A 20465-nucleotide genomic window follows, 5' to 3' on the forward strand; every position below is an offset into this window, starting at 1 on the left:
TGTTAACTCTGTATTTTTTGTTTTCTGCCGTTACAAAGAGGTCTACAAAAGATTTTGCCAAATGTTGTTTAAAACGTCCTTATTCAAGGCTCATTTGTGAGATTCTTTGTCATACCAGCTTTAGAAGTCTACTTAGATAGCCGTTCTCCCTGGGATGTCTACTGACGTCAGTCTCTTAGTTAAACTCCAATCGAGACTGCTCAAGCTTGCATCGAAAGAGGTCTTGATTAGGTTCCTTATTTTCTGTTTGGATCATGCATAGTGAAGAATCGTTGTATCTGTACAGAGGACGCAGTTTTAAAGATAGGATAAAGGCTTTGAGAGTTAGATGAGGCTACCCTGCATGCCCATTACCGCTTAACCGTCAGGTTTTGGAGATGTGCTCCCCATCCCTCAAATGAAGCATCCATTACAATAACCTGAGATTGACGTTCTTTCAGAAAAGGTACTCCAATGAGCAAATTATGCCTTTTGTACGACCATACCAGCGATCGTTTTTCTACTGGGGTCAGGCTCAAGTTGTAGTTTCAATTGTTCTTCCTCGGACACCAGTGGTTCCAGCAAAACTGATTCAAACATAAGGTTTCATTTTAAGGTAATTTGCAAAAAAGAGGGTATTTATAATCAGGGTGCAGCAGCATCTTTTTAGAAGCAACAACAATTAACAACTGTAGCCTGACAACCTGTATGTGCCCATATATTCGACTAATTGTAGATCCTTAAAGCCAAACACAGCAAAGCAAGGTCTGCAGTTGTTTTATTTACAAGTGTACAATGAACAATTAAGGAAACACCAATATTAAAGTCTAGTTAAGTAAAGAGAAATAACAATATGATCAATTTTGATGATTACATTATTATAACAAACTACACAGAAAATTAATGCCAGTAAAATTCTTGGCCATAATATTAGGAAATGTGATGTACAAATTGGAAATATGATTGCTTAAAATTTGAATGAGGCCTAGAAGCTGTTTGTACAGAAAAGTCAGTTTGGACAAAATTTGGTGAGAAAAAAAAAATCTGACCGTCCATACAATTCAGGTTAAGAAGAAAAAAAGCAGTTAGTCGTTAAGGAGAACGGGCAATTAGCTTCTTCAAGTAGAGTGATATCCCAGTGTCCTTGAGTTTAGTGGTAGTTTCACATTACAGAGCAAGAAGACTTTCCCTGTGAACCTCCACCGTCAATTTTTTCTGCTTCTAAAATTATCCTCTTAAAAACTTCGACTGCAGTCTGTAGAAAATTAGAAGAAAACATTGTTAGTACAACAGAAAGTAATGACACTTTCCAGATAGCTGTCTGATTACTATGTGTGCAGCTCAACTGTTTTTTTTGCAGTGAGATAGAAGCATAGTTTTGCAATACCTCAGATGATGTCGTCATAATAGTTTATTTTGCATATCTTCAATCTCTTTCATGAAAGAAACAAAATGAATTTGGTTGTAACTGCATTAAAGGATTACTTGCATGTACAAATACATAAGTACTGGCAAACATGGTATATAATTACATTATGTAGGGAGAACGGTCAGACGAGCAGGAATTAACTCAAAGGCCTGAAAACCCAAATTGACCTCCAAGAATACTTCCAACAGCTGTGAAAAGGGACATTTCTGGCGCTTAATTGGACTATATTGTCCATATGAGTTTAGAATTCCTGCGGGCTCTCCTATGCATCATCCACTTTAGCCATATGAGGGAAAGTACTTTTTCCTCTCTGTGTATGGACTTTTATATTCACCAAGGCAATAATTAGTCACACCTTTTCCCGCTTTGTCTCAGCTCTCTAAAGTATGATGCAAAAACCTTTGGAGAGGATAGCTGATAAACGATTACCTAATTTTGGAAATACATCATTCTCACAGAGTTGAAGCATTGACAGTTCTTTCGCTGAAATACAGAGAGTAAGTGGTAGTCTATAATCATGTTTTAATTAAACAAGAGCTGAATGGCATCAGTCTGAGCACTAATAAGATTGGACAACTAGTTTAAACACAATTGACCTAATTCTTCTGCAGAGACAAACAGATTGGAGTCCAACAAGAAACACTTCCACGATTGTTTTTGAGGGAAACTGAATTAGAACTGCATATCATCTCTTCAGTCCTTTTGTTTTCTAAAAAAATCATTAGTGACGCCCTTCAGAGTTCTGCTCCTTGCCTCCCCACTCCCAAGCATATCCGTTCTCTACATTGTTAAACAAACCCATTCATTTACTGTAGGTCCTAAAATCATGACAGCTAGCAGCTATTTAATATGACATTTCCCCTGGTGAAACGTGCCAATTATCTGCTGGATAGCTGCTAATACACTGAAGATGAACAGAACACGTCTAGGATAGAGAGATCTTTGGTGGGAACTTTTACAGCTGCCTGGACTAAAATGATTATTCTGGTTTGTTGGAAGTTGGTCCACTTCAATGCAATTAGTGGACATTCTGGTATTCTCACATGAGTTCTAGGTTTACCAACTCATCCTTTGTTACCCAGATAAACAACTGTGTTCAACGTGGACAAATGCCACATCATACATAGGCAGAGGCATGTGTGTGACAGGAAGGAGAAGAGATGGACAAAGATGCAAAACAGAAATGCAGCATAGAAGAAAGAGCTAATGTTTCACAAGTCCAATGTTCTCAAATCACTGATGTACATGCAGTTCCTCATCTGCATTAAGACCAAAAGTTCTCTTGGTTCGTAATTTGATCATGTATCTGCTCTTTAGTCTGCGTAGTCGCAGGGTCCTGTCTCCTCCCCTTTCATCGTTTGGTACATGTGTCACACCATAGTATCTCATGATCGTTGTGTGACTAAGCATAGTGTTTTGCAATTGTATAATTCAGGTCACAATGTTGTACGGCTCAAATGTGTTCTAATATTCCTTTCTTAAAGGGACAGACTATGCTTCCAATATATTTCAGCCCACATATGTATTAGATGATGTATACTACAAATTGGGTGTTACATGTGATTTTATGTTCAATATGCATTTCTCTCCCCTTGGAATCACTGATGATCTTTACATTTTTGCCAATCCTGAAGGCCTTGCAGCTACTGCACCTAACAAACCCCTTATTTTGCTTTTCCAGCCAGTTGTCTCCAAAATAACTTCTTACCAATCTTTCCTTCAAAGAACATACTTTTTTGTAGATGAATTGAGGTCTTGGGTCGAAAGCCTCCACAATGTCATTATCACTTAGTGGAATGTTCCAATGTTTTTGAAAGATTTTCCTGACCTCTTTGCTCCTCTTACTGTATGTTGTAATGACACTCAGACTGTCTTCTCTTTCAGTTCAATTTTATTTTCCATCAATATCTGTGCTTGTGTCTTGCCATTTCCTCGCTTGGCTCCTTGCTCAATGTATGAAAATGGATAGCCCCTCCGATAGAATCCCCTTCTTAATTCTTTGCATTGGGCTCGTGTCTCTTCTTCTTGGGAACAATAATGCCTGGTGTGTATGAGTTCACCAAAGGGAAGACTTTACATTATGGCCTTGGGATGGAAACTGGTTCCGTGTAGTACGCTGTGTGTGGCAGAAGGCTTTACGTACATAGTAGACTCCAATCTATTGTCCTGCATATAAACTTGAATGTCTAGAAAGTCTGTTTGTTGGGCAGATTGAAGGTGAATCCCAAACCGCACTCGTTATTGATGACCTTTTACGTATTACAGAAACTCCTTATGTATGCCATTTCAAACCACAAATGAATAATCGATATATCTCAGCCAGATGATGGGGAGAGGTAGCGCTCATATTTGTCACTCCAAAAGATTTCCCTCTCCCACCAGCCCATCGCATAGCTGGGAGAGAAGGAAACCCCCATTGCAGTTACGTAGGTCCGTTGGCATAGTTGATGGTTGAAGAAAAAAACGTTGCTGTGACACACCTCTATCATTTCCAACAGCATGGCTGAAAGTCTGGTTTCTCTGATGTTTCTCGGTCTGAAAAAGTAATCCACTGCATGGAGAACAATGTTGTATTCGATTGAAGTACAGAGAAATACCACATCTATGGTTACCAAAAGAAAGTATGGTTGCCATTCAATTTTAGATATTGCTTTCAGAAACTTCAAGCGTCTTTGATGTACGAGGAGTGTTTTCACGATGGGGTAAGGTATAATGTTCAACTTATCTAATGACATTCTGAAAGACTGACCCACATCCAAATACGATTGGTCTCCTTAAAGGGTTGCTTAGCGTTTTGTGGATCTTTGGTAAGAAACAGATTGTGGGCAAGATGTGATTTGAAGCAGATATAAACTGGTACTCGACATCACTATGTAAGGATTCTTCATGCTACCCTCTTACTTTCCTGTTCATATTTTTGATCATAGTATCCATCAGATTCAAATTAATTTATTTTTAACTGGAAGTATCCTGTAATTGCCTGCAGACCACTATCATGTAATCTTTCTTGTCAAGTATTACAATGTTTCTACCCCGATCGGTAGGTTTAAAAACAAAAGAATCATTGCTAGCTAGACTCTCAAGGGCATTTCTTTCTGAAGTAGAGAGAGTCATGTTTGCTGCAATTTCTTTTGGTTTAAAAAAAAAAAAAGAAGAAAGAAAACTAAGTCGGCAATCACTGCCTAATCGAAAATGCCCATTTGTTGCCAGGAGCTAAGGTGGAACAAGATTTGAGTTTGAAGGAGCTGTGTTCATGTTTGTTGGTTGCTACTTCCACGTGTTCTAGAATCTGGGCCTGTATTAAATCCTCATCGTTCAGGTCATATATCAGGTCAAATAATAATTTCACATCACTTGTTTGACCAGATGTAAGATCATGACCCGCTTGGTGTCTGACCTGACCAGATACCTCGAGGAGAACAGCATCCTGGACCAATCCCAGTCTGGCTTCCGCAGCAACCACAGCACCGAAACCGCCTTCATTGCCGCCACCGATGACATCAGGACCATGCTCGACAACGGAGAAGAACAATTGTTACTTACCTGTAAACAGGTGGTTCTCCAGTATTGGTGTCTTTCATAGATTCACATGCTTGAATATTCCCCGTCGTCGAAGTGGGACACCCACGGTAAATAAAATAGCAATAATGCTAAATATACATATGGAAAAATATATATACATAATACCAGAAAAGAAGGAAATACACAGAAATCCTCTAAAAACAAATCCTACATAGGAATGCATGGTAAAGAGAAAAAAACCATTTGTAACACATTAGTGTCATTATGTTAGTCCAAACTGCAGCCAATCAGGCGCCAGCACCCTCTAGAACCTTCTCCTCAGAAGCTCAAGCCCTCAGATTTTTGTTGCACAAGTAACAAAGAGCGTATGAGGAGAAACAAGAGCCTCTGAGGGGAGGCGGGTGGGTCGCATGTGAATCTATGAAAGACACCAATACTGGAGAAACACCTGTTTACAGGTAAGTAACAATTGTTCTTCTCCAGTATTAGGGGTGTCTTTCATAGATTCACATGCTTGAATAAAATAGAAAGCAGTAACCTCCTAGAAAACTGAGATTGCTAGGCATACGAAGAGAATCAAGACAGTACTAGAATAATAATACAGTCATATATTACATCATAGCAATCACAGGAAAACACTGAGGAGGGAAACAGAGGCTCACCTTACTGAAAAAGATGGCGAAGCACTGCCTGTCCCACTGCGGTATCCGCTTCATTGATGGCCTCCTAACAGTAATGTTTGGTGAAGGTGTGTCTGCTGGACCATGTCGCTGCACGGCAAATCTGATGAAGTGGCACACCAGCAAACAAGGCGGTGGATGAAGACATTGCCCTCGTAGAATGAGCCCTCACTGAAGACTGCAATGGTTTGCCTGCTTGTTGGTGGCAGAAAGCAATGGCTGAGGAAAGCCACCGGGCAATAGTCGGTTTAGAAACTGGATGTCCCTTGCGCAGTCGTCCGTAGGCAATGAAAAGTTGGTCGGACTTGCGGAAGGGGGCAGTTCTGGCAATGTAAAATTCAAGACATCGTTTGATGTCCAGAGAATGTAAGCGCTGCTCCGCCGGAGATTTTGGATCCGGAAAGAAAGTTTTGAGGAATACAGGCTCATTCAAGTGAAAATCCATAGGTACTTTAGGCATGAAAGAGGGATTGGTACGAAGTGCCACCCCGTCAGTTTTGAACTGTAGATAAGGCGGCTTGACAGTAAAAGCATGAAGGTCACTCACACGACAAGAGGTCAAAGCCAGCAGAAGTGCAACCTTCCAAGTGATGAACTTGATATCCGCCCTGTGGATAGGCTCAAAAGGTGATGTCATTAGTTGAGATAGTACAACATTGAGGTGCCAAGCTGGAGGAGGGCGACACACAGGTGGGAACTTGCGGAAATCCCTTTGAAGAATTGACGTATAATTCGTGATGAACAGAGGGATGAAGAGCCATCATGTCGGAAACGAGATATTGCAGCTAAGAAAACTCTCAGTGTAGCATGAGAGAGTCCTGACTGAGCGAGGCTCAAAAAGAATGGAAGGAGCTGCTCAGGAGTGGAATGGATGGGATGGATATTGGCCGTAGCGCACCAATGACAGAATCGCTTCCATTTAAGTTAGTAAGTCTTGATGGTAGACGGAGCTCTGGCATGAGCTAGTATGTCTCTGCACTCCTGGGATATGTTCAATCCAGCGAACTCAAGGTGCTCAGGTTCCAAGCCCACAATTGTAGCGTTGAGGGATCTGGATGACACACTAAGTCCTTGTCCATGGTTAGAAGGTTCGGACGAGGACGTAGAGGAATGGGCTCGCACAGGGACATTAGGAGTAGTTCCGAAAACCATGCCTGTCTGGGCCAACGAGGTGCAATCAGCAGGATGTGGCAGGGCTGCCTCCGCATCTTCCACAGTACCCGCGGTATCAATGGGAGCGGAGGAAAAGTGTAAGCGAATAGATCGCACAAGTTGATCAAAAGGGCATTCCCGCAGGACCTTGTGTGGGGATGCCAACTTGCATAAGACAGGCATTTCTGATTCTCCGGTGTCGCAAAGAGATCCAGATCCGGGTGACCCCATTTGCGGAACACACGATCCAGAGTCGGTTGGTGCAGTTCCCATTCGTGTGTCGAGGAAGTGGACCTGCTTAGAGAGTCGGCCAGGAGGTTGGACACGCCCGGAAGGTGGACAGCTGTCAAAGTGATGTGATGGCGAAAAGCGGAGACCTGGTCCCCCTCCTGCTTGTTCACGTAGTGCATACTGGTGGTATTGTCCGTTTGGATTAGCACTGACTCCCCGTGAACAACTGGGAGGAAGGACTTGAGCGCCAGAAAAATCATCAATCCTAGCCTGTTGATATGCCACGTGCGCTGCTTCGGTGACCACTTGCCCTTGATGGATAGGCCCTGAAGAGGAGCGCCCCACCCCTCTAAGGAGGCGTCCATCGTCAACGTAAGGTCTGGAGCATGATCGAGAAAGGACACACTCATTCCCAGATTTGCGGGCTGCGTCCACCAAAGCAGGCTCTGTTTCATGCGAGCTGTGACGGCAACAAGGTCGTTGAAGGACCCGGAGACCTGACGCCACTGTAAGTCCAGTTCTTCCTGAATGGGACAGGGCGCGCAACCTGCAATTTGGGATCAGTGCGATACAAGATGAAGCCATTGCCAAGAATGATTTTAACGTCTGAACAGAAACGGACTGTTTTCTTCGAATAAGGGAGACCAGACGAAGAATCTTTAGACGTCGTTCGTCCGAGACAAACGCTTTTGAAAGCTGCGTGTCTAGGATTGCTCCCAGGAATGATCTGATCCGCAGAGGTGCAAACTGTGACTTTTCGTTGTTGATGGTCAACCCTAGAGACCGAAACACTTGCTGGCAAAGGTGTGTGTCCCAATCCAGCTGATGGTGGCATTGAGACTTGAGAAGGCAATCGTCTAAATAGGGAAAGATCTGAACTCCTTGTAGACGCAAGTGAGCCACCACCGGGGCCAGTACCTTCGTGAACACACGAGGAGCTGAACGCAGTCTGAAGGGTAGAACTTTGAACTGAAAATGCATTGGCCCCACTTTGAAACGCAGGTACTGGCGATGTCGTTTGATTATTGGAACATGAAAGTATGCGTCTTGAAGATCTATGGTGGTCATAAAATCCTCGCTGGATAGAAGACGCAGGACTTCCAGTAGTGTCAGCATACGGAACGATTGAGACTTCAGGAACTGGTTGAGAGCCCTCAAATCCAGAATGGGTCGCCAATCTCCGTTCTTCTGGAGTATGAGGAAGAATCGAGAGTAAAAACCTCTCCCTCTTGGATGTATTGGGACCACTTCGACTGCACCCTTTAAGACAAGAAGATGGACCTGATGGAAGAGCTCCTCGAGATGCGGAGGAGGTGGGCCACGAGGTGGAGTGCAAGGAGGAATCTCTGTAAACTCCAGGGTGTGACCCCGTTTGACAATGTCCAATACCCAGCGGTCCGAGGTGATCGAGGACCACTGGGAATAAAACAGAGATTCGCCCTCCAACATTTTGAGAATGGCAAAAGTCATTGGCGATTCTGAGTGGTGCCACGATAGGACGACTTTCCTCTGCAAGGTCTGGAGGGTTGCTGACGAGACTGCTGGTTGGACGTGTAACGTTGGCCGCTCTGAGTGTAGGAGCGGTATTGTTGCCCTCCTCGAAAGTTGGAAGAAGTGCCACGTCCGCGCGCACCTCGAAAGGACTGTTTCCGAAATTGGAGCGTGCCCAAGGACTTTGCCGTATCGGTGTCCTTCTTGATGGACACAAGGGCATCATCGATATGGGATCCGAACAGTGATTCCCCATCATAAGGCATATCCAATATTTTGCCTTGGACTTCCTGCAGGAAGGAGGTGGACTTCAGCCAACCTTGTCTTCGGAGTGCAGCCGCACTTGCCAGGAGGCGGAAACCTGTGTTAGCGATATCAACTGCAGTCGATGATTTCTTCCGCTGCCCTTTGACCATCGCGGAGAATTTGTTGAGCGTCAGTCTTGGATGCATCAGGTATGAGTGCCATGAAATCTGCAATATCTGACCACATCTGCCAGTCATAGCGTCCCAAGATGGCTAAAGCATTGTCTCCCCGGACAGATGTTGAAGCCATCGTTGAGAACTTGCGGCCAGTAGCATCTAGGCGTTGAGCCTCTCTATCCGGAGGGGCTGTGATTTGGGACGGTGGATTCCGAGCTCTACGCTGTGCAGCCTGAGTCACGACAGAATCCGGCTTGGGATGAGAAATCAGGCAAGCTGGAGAACCAGTGAGGGCCTTGTACTTCCTCTCAAGGCGTGGAATCTGAGCAGGTAAGGAGTTTGGAGCTTTCATTAGTTTTATGCCCTCTTTCCACACGAAATCAATAATAGGAATAGTGGGTACCTGCTTATAAGGTTTATCTTTAAAGTCATAAAGAAAGCAATCGTCCTCGTGTTGTGACCGTGGAAATTTGAAACGCTGAGCCGCTTTACCCATTAAAAGATGGAAACTGGCAATATCAACTGGTGGCGAGTCACTTGAAGTACCAGGTTTGAGGAGAAGGCGTTTGCGTCCTATAATCATCCCATTCAGCCATATCCTATCATCCCATTCCGCCATATCCTGGTCGCCTGCTTCATCATCTGTCTCGTCAGGAACTTCACCATCCTCCCGTTCTGCGTTCGCTTCATCATCCGCATCCTGCCAATATACAGTGGTATGGATGCTAATAGATCTATGAATCCGAGACGAAGTTGTAGTTGGTACGACAGGCGGTAATAAAGGTGGAGGTAGCACCACAGGAGCGGGAGATTGTGCAGGTGTAGTCTGCGGACTAGCCGGGAAACGGCGGTAGTAATCGTCTAGCATATGTTGGAGATTCGAAATTAAGGTCAAAGGAATGGTGGCCACAGGGGCTTGAATGAACTGCTCCTCCTGTTGAAATTCTGGCTCACCGCCATCATCAGAATCTGTGTCCTGACATTTAATGATTAAATCAGAGGGACTATGTGCTGCCCCAAATGTGTCCTCTTCATGCTCCGAGTCTGATGTAGTTGCAAACATCGGAGAAGGTGGTTGAAGCTCTGGATCTGAGATCTGTTGGCAGGGTACTGTAGTGCGAGAATGTGAAGATTTAGAGGTCTTCAAGGGCACTAACGGTACAGATGCAAATGAAATCTGTGCCGTCGTCGACGGAGCCGTTACCGACGACGAGGCCGAGTTAGCTGTTGTCAGCGGTAATTTTGAAGAAACCTGCGTCAACGGAATGGTCGTCGACGGTGTCACTGTCGACGAGCGATCCATTGTTGAAGTAGTCGTCGACGGGTTCGCCATCGATGCTGGTACTGACTCAGTCGACGGAGCCCTCGTCGACGAGATCTTGGTCGACGAGATCTTGGTCGACGGTGTCTTAGTCGATGAGGCTTTCGTCGTCGACGGAGTCGTCGTCGACGATGATGTTTTCGGGTCTTTCGTCGACGAGGATTCTCTCTTCTTCGTTGACGAGATGAGAATCGTCGACGGGACTGGCTTAGACGGCAACGAAACTCTCGTCGACGTGAAGGTAGTCGACGACACCACCGTCGACGATGCAGGCAAAGCCGTTCTAGTCGGCGGAGCGCCCGTAGACGCTCTCGTCGACGGCGGGACTGTAAGAGGTGTGAAAACACCTCGAGAGGTAGCCAAAGACTCCTGAGAGCCAGGTCTCATGGGCGTAGAGGAGGTAGGAGTGGCAGCAGATACCACAGGAGCCACAGACCAGGCTAATTTTGGCTTTTTGAGGAAAGGAGAAGGACACTCCTGAACACTACCCCGTTTTGAGGCTGCTGAGGAGAAACCAGATTGTAAACTCTCTGCGTCGGATACTAAAGAATCCTTGTCCTTAAGACGCTGCAGCCAAAGAAGAAGACGGCCTTCCCTGTCCTTAAGAGTTTTGGTAGAAAAGGTTCTACAAAACTTGCAGCTGCCAGCCTCATGATCCGGGTATAAACAATAAATACACTTCTGGTGGGGGTCCTTTTCAAAAAGGCGAAGCTTCCCACAAGAAGAACATGGTCTGAATAAAGACTTCTTACTTGACATTGTAGAAATTACTGGAAACTAGAAGGTTGAAAAAACTGAGCAGAGCTCAGGGAGACTCCCTTCACACGACGTGCAGTAGAAAATCTGAGGGCTTGAGCTTCTGAGGAGAAGGTTCTAGAGGGTGCTGGCGCCTGATTGGCTGCAGTTTGGACTAACATAATGACACTAAGGTGTTACAAATGGTTTTTTCTCTTTACCATGCATTCCTATGTAGGATTTGTTTTTAGAGGATTTCTGTGTATTTCCTTCTTTTCTGGTATTATGTATATATATATATTTTTCTATATGTATATTTAGCATTATTGCTATTTTATTTACCGTGGGACTCCCACTTCGACGACGGGGAATATTCACGCATGTGAATCTATGAAAGACACCCCTAATACTGGAGAAACAGCGGCCCTCATCCTCCTGGACCGGTCAGCCGCTTTCGACACGGTCTGCCACAGCACACTACGAACATGCCTACACAACGTCGGGATCCAAGAGAAGGCCCTGGACCAGACCACATCCTTCCGCTTTGGCAGAACTCTGAGCGTCCCCCCTCCCCCTTCAATGCCTCAGAAATCATCTGCAGCGTACCACAGGGCTCATCCCTCAGCCCGACTCTGTTCATGGCACCCCTCGCCCACTTCGCCGACAGAAAGACCTCAACATCATTTCCTACGCCGACGACACCCAGCTGATCCTCTCCCTCACCAAAGACCCTCACGCCGCCAAAACCAACCTACACGAAGGAATGAAGGCTGTCGACGAATGGATGAGGAACAGCCGACTGAAGCTGAACTCGGACAAGACGGAGATCCCAAGACCTACTGGCCTTCAGAAGACTCCTCAAGACCTGGCTCTTTGATCAGTAGCAGCTCCCATTCCCCCGCACCTTGAGACCCTCATGGGTATGTAGGTATGTAGTGCGCTTTATAAGTGACCTGATTGATTGGTTGGTGCTTGGTACCAGGTTAGGTTCTCTGTTGGTAAATTATTTGGCAAGTTTGATTTTTCTGGCAAATTTGCAGGAATCATTGTTGGTTTCAACAATGTCAAAATGATGTTCGGGGAAGGAGAGACCCTTATTCAGGAGTGTAAGCTCATCCTTTGTGAGTTTATGACTGGATAGATTCACTACTAAGTTGTTATTCAAGGTTGTAGTTTGTATTGACCTTGCATATATAAGAAGTTTAAGTTATCATTGTTACATAACGCACTTATAGATATTGTGCCCAGTACAAGGCAGCATTTAGGGGTTAAAAATCTTGCCATGCTTTTTTTTTTATATATAGCATTTCCCAGGATACCTCCCTGTCGACAGAACGGCATTGTATATAAAATGAAACTGAAAAAAGGCTCATTGACCAAGACTCATTCAGAGTCAAAACATGCTGGCGTTTGCTGTGTACCTAAATAAACTGTGCACATTGCTGGAGAATGGTCTGCTCTCATCTCTAGTACCGACAACTCCCGTCCCCGTATCCTAATTTGGTCGGTCCCCTTCCCCATAATAAATTAATTTCCTCCAGGACCTGGCCCACCTGGGTGGCCGGGGGTGGGAAGCCAAGCATGGTTAACCGTGGGTCAGGATATTCCTACTGTACTTCCTTCTGGGGTTTTTTTGTCGTTTTTTGTCTTGGGACTCGGCTGGCCTTGAGTCACAAGATGGCTGCCAACACTTCCTGGCTGTAGTGTTGGCAGTCAATCAGATCTCACCAAGTGATCTGTCGGATTCACATCCCTAGATCTCTATAAAACTTTTTTCATTAATAGCTCTAAAATTACTGAACGGATTTACACCATATTACAAGAAAGTCCCTTTCTTGACTAAGATAGCTTTCTGTTAAATTTGGTGTCATTCCATTCAGCTTCTCGGGCTGTAGTGCTGATCAAACCCCCATGAGAAATTGCTTTGGAAAAACGTGTGTGGGATCCCCTTTTTCTCACCCCTGAATAATCACCCCAAAACTTCCCAGACAGCAGCTGGAGAGAGTTGTACACTAGTTTTGAAAATGTCATAAAGATTAGTCAAACAGCGCCAACTTTATTAGGAAAACAAAAAAAATATTTGTCAATGGAAACTAGGTCATAACTACCAACCGGCGGTTGCCAGTAGGAGATATATATATATATATATATGCTCCAGTTGCCTGTTCCCACACTTGAGCAGCACACGAAACACTAACTGAAGGTGGCAATCCTTTAATCAGGGGTACAAGCAGGCTCTTGTATAGTGAAAGCTTGAATCTCACTAACTCTCCTAAGAGAGGTAATAGCAATAAGGAAAGCTGTTTTCCATGTAAGGAATTGCATTTCACACTTATGTAAAGGTTTAAAGGGGGGCCCCATGAGCCTGGTAAGAACAATGTTTAGGTTCCACACTGGAGAGGGTGGTAGCCTAGGAGGAATGATTCGTTTTAATCCTTCCATGAAAGCTTTGATTGCAGGTACTTATTTTGTAGATATGCTGCAATTGCTGCAAGATATAAACGTATAGATGAATATGCTAGATTACATCTTTGTAAATGGAGAAGGTAACGGATGATATTCTGGATGGAAGCATCTAGAGGATAAATTTGATTATTAGTGCAGTAAATGGCAAATCTCTTCCATTTTGCAGCGTAGAAAGCTATAGTAGTAGGTCTTCTGGCTTCTTTAATGATATCCATACAGTCTGGTGGCAGGTTAAGGTAACCAAACTAAGACTTCAGGAGCCAAATCGCCAGATTCAGTAGACTTGGATCTGGATGTCAGATGGCTACATGGTTCTGCGTTAGCATGGATGGTGTCAGACACAGTCTTTGGTGTGGAACTAGAGAGAGTTCTAGCAGTGTGGTGAACCATGGTTGGCGTGCCCATGTGGGAGCTACTAGGATAAATTTGAGATTGTTGTCTCAGCTTGCGTACTACTAGTGGTATTAGGGGACTGGCGGAAAAGCGTACACAATCTGCTTGACCAGTTCATCCATATCGCATTGCCCTTGGACAGTGGGTGTGGAAACCTGGTGGCGAAGGTTGGGCATTTTGCGTTTTCGTGTGTGGCAAACAGATGTATGCCTGGATGACCCTACTTGTGAAAGAATGGTAGAAGAACTTGCAGATGTAGTTCCCATTTGTGAATCTGTTGTGTTTGTCGACCGAACAGATCTGCTATCTGATTGCAAACTCCTGGAAGGTATTCTGCAAGCAGATATAGCTTTTGTGGAATGGTTCATCTCCAAATGTTGTGTGCGAGTTGGGACAGTTTCAGGGAATGTGTGCCTCCTTGTTTTTGAATATAGTACATGGCTGTCATGTTGTCCATCTGGATCAAGAAAGCTTTGTTCTGTACATGTACTAGGAAATATTTTAGTGCTAGGAGTATGGCTAGCAGCTGTAGGTGATTGATGTGAAGCACCTTCTGTTGAGCGGTCCATTTTCCCTAAGTTGTATGGTGGAGCAGATGGGCTCCCCATCCTTTGAGGGATGCATCTGTTGTCAGTACTATCTGTGGCACAGTTTCAAGGAACGGCCGCTTTCTGGACAAGTTTTTGGTGTTCCACCACTGCAGAGATCAATGTGTGCAGCTGTCCACCAACACCAGGTCTGTAAGTTGTCTTTGAGTCGGATTCCACTGATGTGCTAGACATTCCTGCAATGGGCGCATTTGCAGTCTTGCATATGGTACAATAAAAATGCAAGATGCATAAAAGCCTATTAGTTGCATGAACACTCTGGCTGGGAGAGAGTGTTGGTTTTGAAACTTTGTGACTAAGGCTTGAATGCTCTGTATCCTGGCTGGACTGGGATAAGCTAGAGCTGTATCAGTGTTTATGGTAGCCCGTAGGTATTGATGTACATGAGCGGGCTGGAGATGTGACTTGGTGTAGTTGATTGTAAACCCCAATTTGTGCAGTGTTTGAATTTTTGAGATGTGTGTTGGACACATTGATTGAATGACTTGGCTTTTATGAGCCAATCGTCTAAGTATGGGAAGACGTGGATATGATATGATATGATATGAATGTCAGCAGCCATACATGCCAAGAACAGAGTCATACTGGTAAGTAGCATATTCCGTTCGAGGCATGTGGGCTGCTGAATTCACATCTGTGCATAGAATGTATAGCAATCTCCCCCTTAGCGGTGGTTGCCCGTGCCAGCTGCAGCAGTCTGAAAAAGAGTCTTGAGTACAGCCTGTCCTACAGCTGCTTGGAGTGTACATCTACACAGTAGTGTTTGGTAAATGTATGTATGGTAGTCCATGTGGCTGCTCTACATATGTCTTCTAGAGGAATGTTTCCTAGGAAAGCCATGGATGCCCCTAACTTGCGTGTTGAATGCGCTCTTGGGGGAACTGTTAATGTGCGTTTAGCTTTCTGATAACAAATCTGTATGCACTTAATCCATCTGGCTATACCGGATTTGGAAATGGGGTTGCCTTTGTGCTGTGGTGAAAAGGCAACAAACAGTTGCTTAGTTTTCCTGAAATGTTTTGTCCTGTCTATATAGTACAGGAGAGCTCTTTTAACGTCTAGGGTATGTAGAGCTCTTTCTGCCACTGAATCTGGATTTGGGAAGAACACTGGCAGTTCTATAGTTTGATTGATGTGATACTGGGATACCACCTGAGGCATAAATTTAGGGTTTGTACGTAGCACTACCCTATTTGCGTGAATTTGGATGAATGGCTCTTGAATAGTTAGGGCTTGCAGCTCACTAACTCTTCTAAGTGATGTAATCGCCACTAAAAAAGTCACTTTCCACGTTAGGAATTGTATTTCACACGAGTTTAGAGGTTCAAAAGGTGGTCCCATCAGTCTGGTTAGAACCACGTTCAGGTTCCAGACAGGTGAAGGTGGGTGTCTTGGAGGAATCACTCGTTTGAGTCCCTCCATGAAAGCTTTAATAGCAGGTACTCTGAAGAGTGAAAGGTGCTGCCTGTTCTGAAGATAAGCTGCCACCGCAGCTAAATGTATATGTATGGAACTGTAGGCTAGATTGCATCTGTGTAAATGTAACAGATAACATATGATGTTTTGAGTTGATGCATCTAGCAGATTTATGTCATTATTGTTACAATAGATGACAAACCGTTTCCACTTTGCCGCATAGCATGCTCTGGTTGTAGGTATTCTTGCCTCTGATAATATTCATACAGTCAGGAGGCAAGTTCAGGTAACCAAACTCTATGACTTCCGGAGCCAGATCGCAAGGTTCAACTGTTGCGGATCTGGGTGCTGAATGTCTCCATGGCTCTGCGTTAAAAGACTGGGTGTTAATCGCAGCCTTTGATGAGGCACCACGGAGAGTTCTAGGAACGTGGTGTACCACGGTTGCCTCGCCCACGTTGGAGCAACTAGGATGAGTGTCATTGAGTGTTGTCGCAGTTTGCGTGCCACTAGTGGTATGAGCGGGGCTGGGGGAAAAGCGTACGCAAACCTGCCTGACCAGTTCATCCATATCGCATTGCCCTGAGACTGCGGATGTGGAAACCTGGCGGCGAAACTTTGGCATTTTGCGTTTTCCCTTGTGGAGAACAGGTCTTATCTCTGGGTGACCCCACTGCTGGAAGTACGGTTGTAGCACTGAGGGATGTATCTCCCACTCGTGCATCTGGTGGCTGTGTCTGCTGAGCAGCTCCGCCATCTGGTTGTCCCTGCCTGGGAGGTGTTCCGCCATGAGGAAGATGTTTCTCTGAATGGCCCACTTCCACATGCTTTGCGCTAGATGTGACAACTGTGGAGAGTGTGTCCCTCCCTGCTTCTGTATGTAGTACATGGCAGTCATGTTGTCCGTCCGGATCAACACGACTTTGTTGCACAAATGTACTTTGAACGCCTTTATTGCCATGAAGATTGCCATCAGTTCCAGCAGGTTGATGTGCATCTTCTTTTGCTGTGTCGTCCATAGTCCCTGCACTATGTAAAGGAGGACATGCGCTCCCCATCCCAGTAGAGATGCGTCCGTTGTAAGCACTATTTGTGGTACAGGCTCTTGGAACGGTCGTCCCCTGCAAAGGTTTTGTGGGTTCCACCAATGCAGAGAGTTGTATGCGCAACCGGTCACTAACACTAGGTCTTTTAATCGTCCTTGAGCCTGGTTCCACTGCCGTGCTAAGCACTCCTGAAGCGGACGCATGTGTAGTCTCGCATGAGGGACTATGAAGATGCAGGAGGCCATCATGCCTATCAACTGCATAAACACCAGTGCTGGGAGCGAGTGTTGGGGTCTGAATTTCTGAATCAGTAATTGAATGCTGTTGATTCTTGCTGAGTTTGGCTGTGCCTTTGCTGCCAGAGTGTCTATTGTCTCTCCTAGGTACTGTTGTACGTGGGCGGGTTGGAGATGAGACGTTGTGTAGTTTAATGAGAATCCGAGGCTGTGTAGGAGGTGAATAGTGCGGGACATGTGGCTGGCACATTGCTGGGCTGACTTTGCTTGGATAAGCCAGTCGTCCAGATGGGGTAGACGTGAATATGGTTTCTCCGTAGGTGTGCAGCTACTGTCGCTAGGCACTTGGTAAACACACTGGGGGCTGTTGTCACCCCGAAAGGCAGGACCTTGAACTGGTAGTGCTGATTCTGTATGGTAAACCTGAGATACTTCCTGTGTGCTGGATGTATCCGTATGCGGAAATATGCATCTTTTAGGTCTAGTGCTGCGAGGAAATCTCCCTGACTGAGCAATGGTAGAACCTGCTGTAAAGTGAGCATGTGAAAATGTTCTGACAAGATGTATTGGTTTAGGGGTCTGAGGTCCAGTATTGGCCTGAGAGACGCGTCCTTTTTGGGGATTAAGAAGTACAGCGAGTATACCCCTGTACCCTGTTGCTGTATAGGGACGAGTTCTATGGCCCCTTTTTGCAGCATGCTGATGTCTTCTTGCTGCAATAAGTGTATGTGCTCTGCGGACATAGGACGGTGTCTTGGGGGTATGTTGGGTGGAGTGGAGGTTAGCTCTAGACAATAGCCGTACTGAATAAGTTGTCTCACCCACCTGTCTGCTGTAATGCTTTCCCAGGCTGGCAGGAACTGTTGCAATTGTCCCCCGACCGGTGTTACATGGTCTGGGGGCAGTGACAAGGCGTCACTGTTTAGTATTGCCGGAGGATCTGGTGTTGTTATTCCCTTGTCCTCTGCCCTTGTTGCTGTTGCCACGGTATCCACCTCTATTGTTTTTATTATAGGTGGTCTGCGTGCTCCCTTTATTGTATGGAGTCTGCTGGGATGCCTGGCCTCGTGCAGCTCCTCTGTTACAGCAGCGACGAAAGGAGCCTCCTCTGAATTGTTGTGACTGCAAGACACCCATAGACTTGGCTGTCTGTGTCTTTTTTAATCTTCTCAAATATTGTGTCCACATCAGGACCAAATAAATAATCAGGGTTCACAGGCTGATTTAATAATGTGGTTTGAATCTCAGGTTTGAACTCAGAGATGCGTAACCAAGCATGTCTCCTGAGCATGACACTTGTGTTGATGGCCCTGGCTGCGGTGTCTGCTGCGTCTAGCGCACATTTAATTGGTGCGTTGGATACAAGTTTCCCCTCTTGTATCAGTGTTTCTGCTCCCTCCTTGTAGACATCAGGCAAATGTTGTAGCAGTTGCTCTAGTGTGTCATAATGCGCCCTATCGTATCTGGCTAATAGGGCTTGTGTATTAGAAATTCTCCAGATATTAGCTGCTTGAGCAGCTACCCTTTTTCCAGAAGCATTTAATATCTTAGACTCCTTGTCTGGAGGAGGAGCATCACCAGTGGTTTGTGAGTTGGCACGCTTACGATTATTTGATACCACCAAAGAGTCCAATGGCAGCTGTCCTTTAATATATGTAGGGTCCACAGGCGCCGGTCTGTATTTTTCGATTCTGGGGTTAACAACCCTTGCTCTTGTGGTTTCCTTGAAAATGTCTCCTGCGTGTTTAAGGACACCTTTCAACATTGGCAATGTCTTGACTGATTTTTCTGAAGTGGAGAAAGTGTCAAATAGGAAGTCCTCTTCAATTGGGTCAGCATGCATTTCCACATCATGATTCTGTGCTGCCCTTTCTATTAATGCGTTAAATGCAGCTGTATCCTCTGTTGGTGAAGTCTTGACAAGATAAGAAGGAGTTTCAGGAATAGTCTGTGACTCCCCCGGGGCAACAGGGTCTGTCCAGGCTTGAGTCTGGTCATCCTGATCCGTGACCGCAGGGTAATTATATTGTTCATCGTTGTCATACCGCATATCCTCATTAGTGCGTGTGGGTGAGTATGCAGAAGTGTCCTGGCCATGGTACCTTACAGTCTCAAAAAGGACAGGCGATGTGGAAGAATCCCTTTTCTGTTTGAGTGGAATTTTATATGATTCAAGAGGATTTTCTGACCTGATCTTCCTTTGATAAATAGTAAGTCTGCCAGAGTCGGAGTCGATGTGTAGCTTCGACTGCTCATCATAGGAGTGCTCTTGGTACACAATGTCCTCTTCTAGAGAATGACTCCTCTTTTCCATCGACACCTTCTTGGGTGTTTCGATGCCGGTTTTCGGATCGAGCGCCTTAGGGCGTGCAGTCGGGGCAGTCCGAATTTTATCGGTGGCATAGTTTTTGTAGACAGACTGACCTTCTTCGGGCCGGCGTCTAGATTGGTCCGACCAACTTTGCCTTTTCGCCAATATGTTTTTGACCCTGCGTCGACTTAGGCGCTTGTTGCGTTGGAGGCGCGCTCTTCTGCCTCGACTCGACGTGCTCCTTCGAGCCGCTTTTGGATTTCGGCTCGAGGCCTTTGACGAGCTGTGGCCTGTCGACTCGTTGGTTCGGATCGAGAACCTTCTGAGACTCGAGTCCCTTATTTGTGTCGCTGTCCGTCGACGTCGACCTCGTCGGTTCGACGTGCTTGACTTTAGTGATGGACTTCAGCCCACTGATCTTCGGTTCGACACCCTATATTTGTGACCCCGCAGGGTCGTCGACACTTTTCTACTTCGTCGAATCCGATGGGTTTGAACTCTTCGATCCGAAGACTGTCTTCAGCAGTTTCGGTTTCGACTCGATGGCTTTTGGTTTAGATTTAACTAGTTCGACCGATGGCTCGTGTGATATATTCTTAGCCGGGCCAAGACGCGGGGCTATAGAATGTTCGTCATGATCTTGGCTAAGGCCTTCTGGCGATGCCTCGACCTGAAAGTCTTTCAGTCTCTGTTCCGGGCCCCGTACTCACTGTTGGGCCTGGTTCATCGCTCGAGTCGTCATCTCCGGCTCCGATGGGTGATGAGTTGTCCCTTACCACGACGACGTTTTCATCCTCGACGTTCTCTTAGTCGTCTTCATAATAGTTGGAGTCATGCTCCGAATCGGGATCCGACTGCTGTTCTGGATACTCAGTCTCGACGGCCTTCTTCATCGAAGATATTCACTGGGTCGGGTGCTGGCTTCGTCATCGTCTGCCTCGCTGCGGGTCGAAGCCTAAGCGTCTTCTTCGACCTGAATTGAGCACAAGCTAGACAGTTGGCCTCATTGTGCTCCGGTGATAAGCAC

General features: G+C 45.6%; 1 protein-coding gene across 1 annotated transcript in view; it reads right to left on the reverse strand.

Annotated features, from left to right (window-relative positions):
• Positions 1–740: 740 nt before the first annotated feature.
• RHEB (Ras homolog, mTORC1 binding) overlaps positions 741–20465 on the reverse strand; it is a 302445-nt gene continuing 282720 nt past the window's right edge. Inside the window, exon 8 of the mRNA XM_086941465.1 lies at positions 741–1234. Coding sequence (XP_086797591.1) covers positions 1142–1234 — 93 coding nt within the window. The 3' untranslated portion in view covers positions 741–1141. The remainder of the gene's footprint in view (positions 1235–20465) is intronic.

This window comes from Lissotriton vulgaris, chromosome 10, assembly GCF_964263255.1.
Source record: "Lissotriton vulgaris chromosome 10, aLisVul1.2, whole genome shotgun sequence".
NCBI lineage: Eukaryota > Metazoa > Chordata > Amphibia > Caudata > Salamandridae > Lissotriton > Lissotriton vulgaris.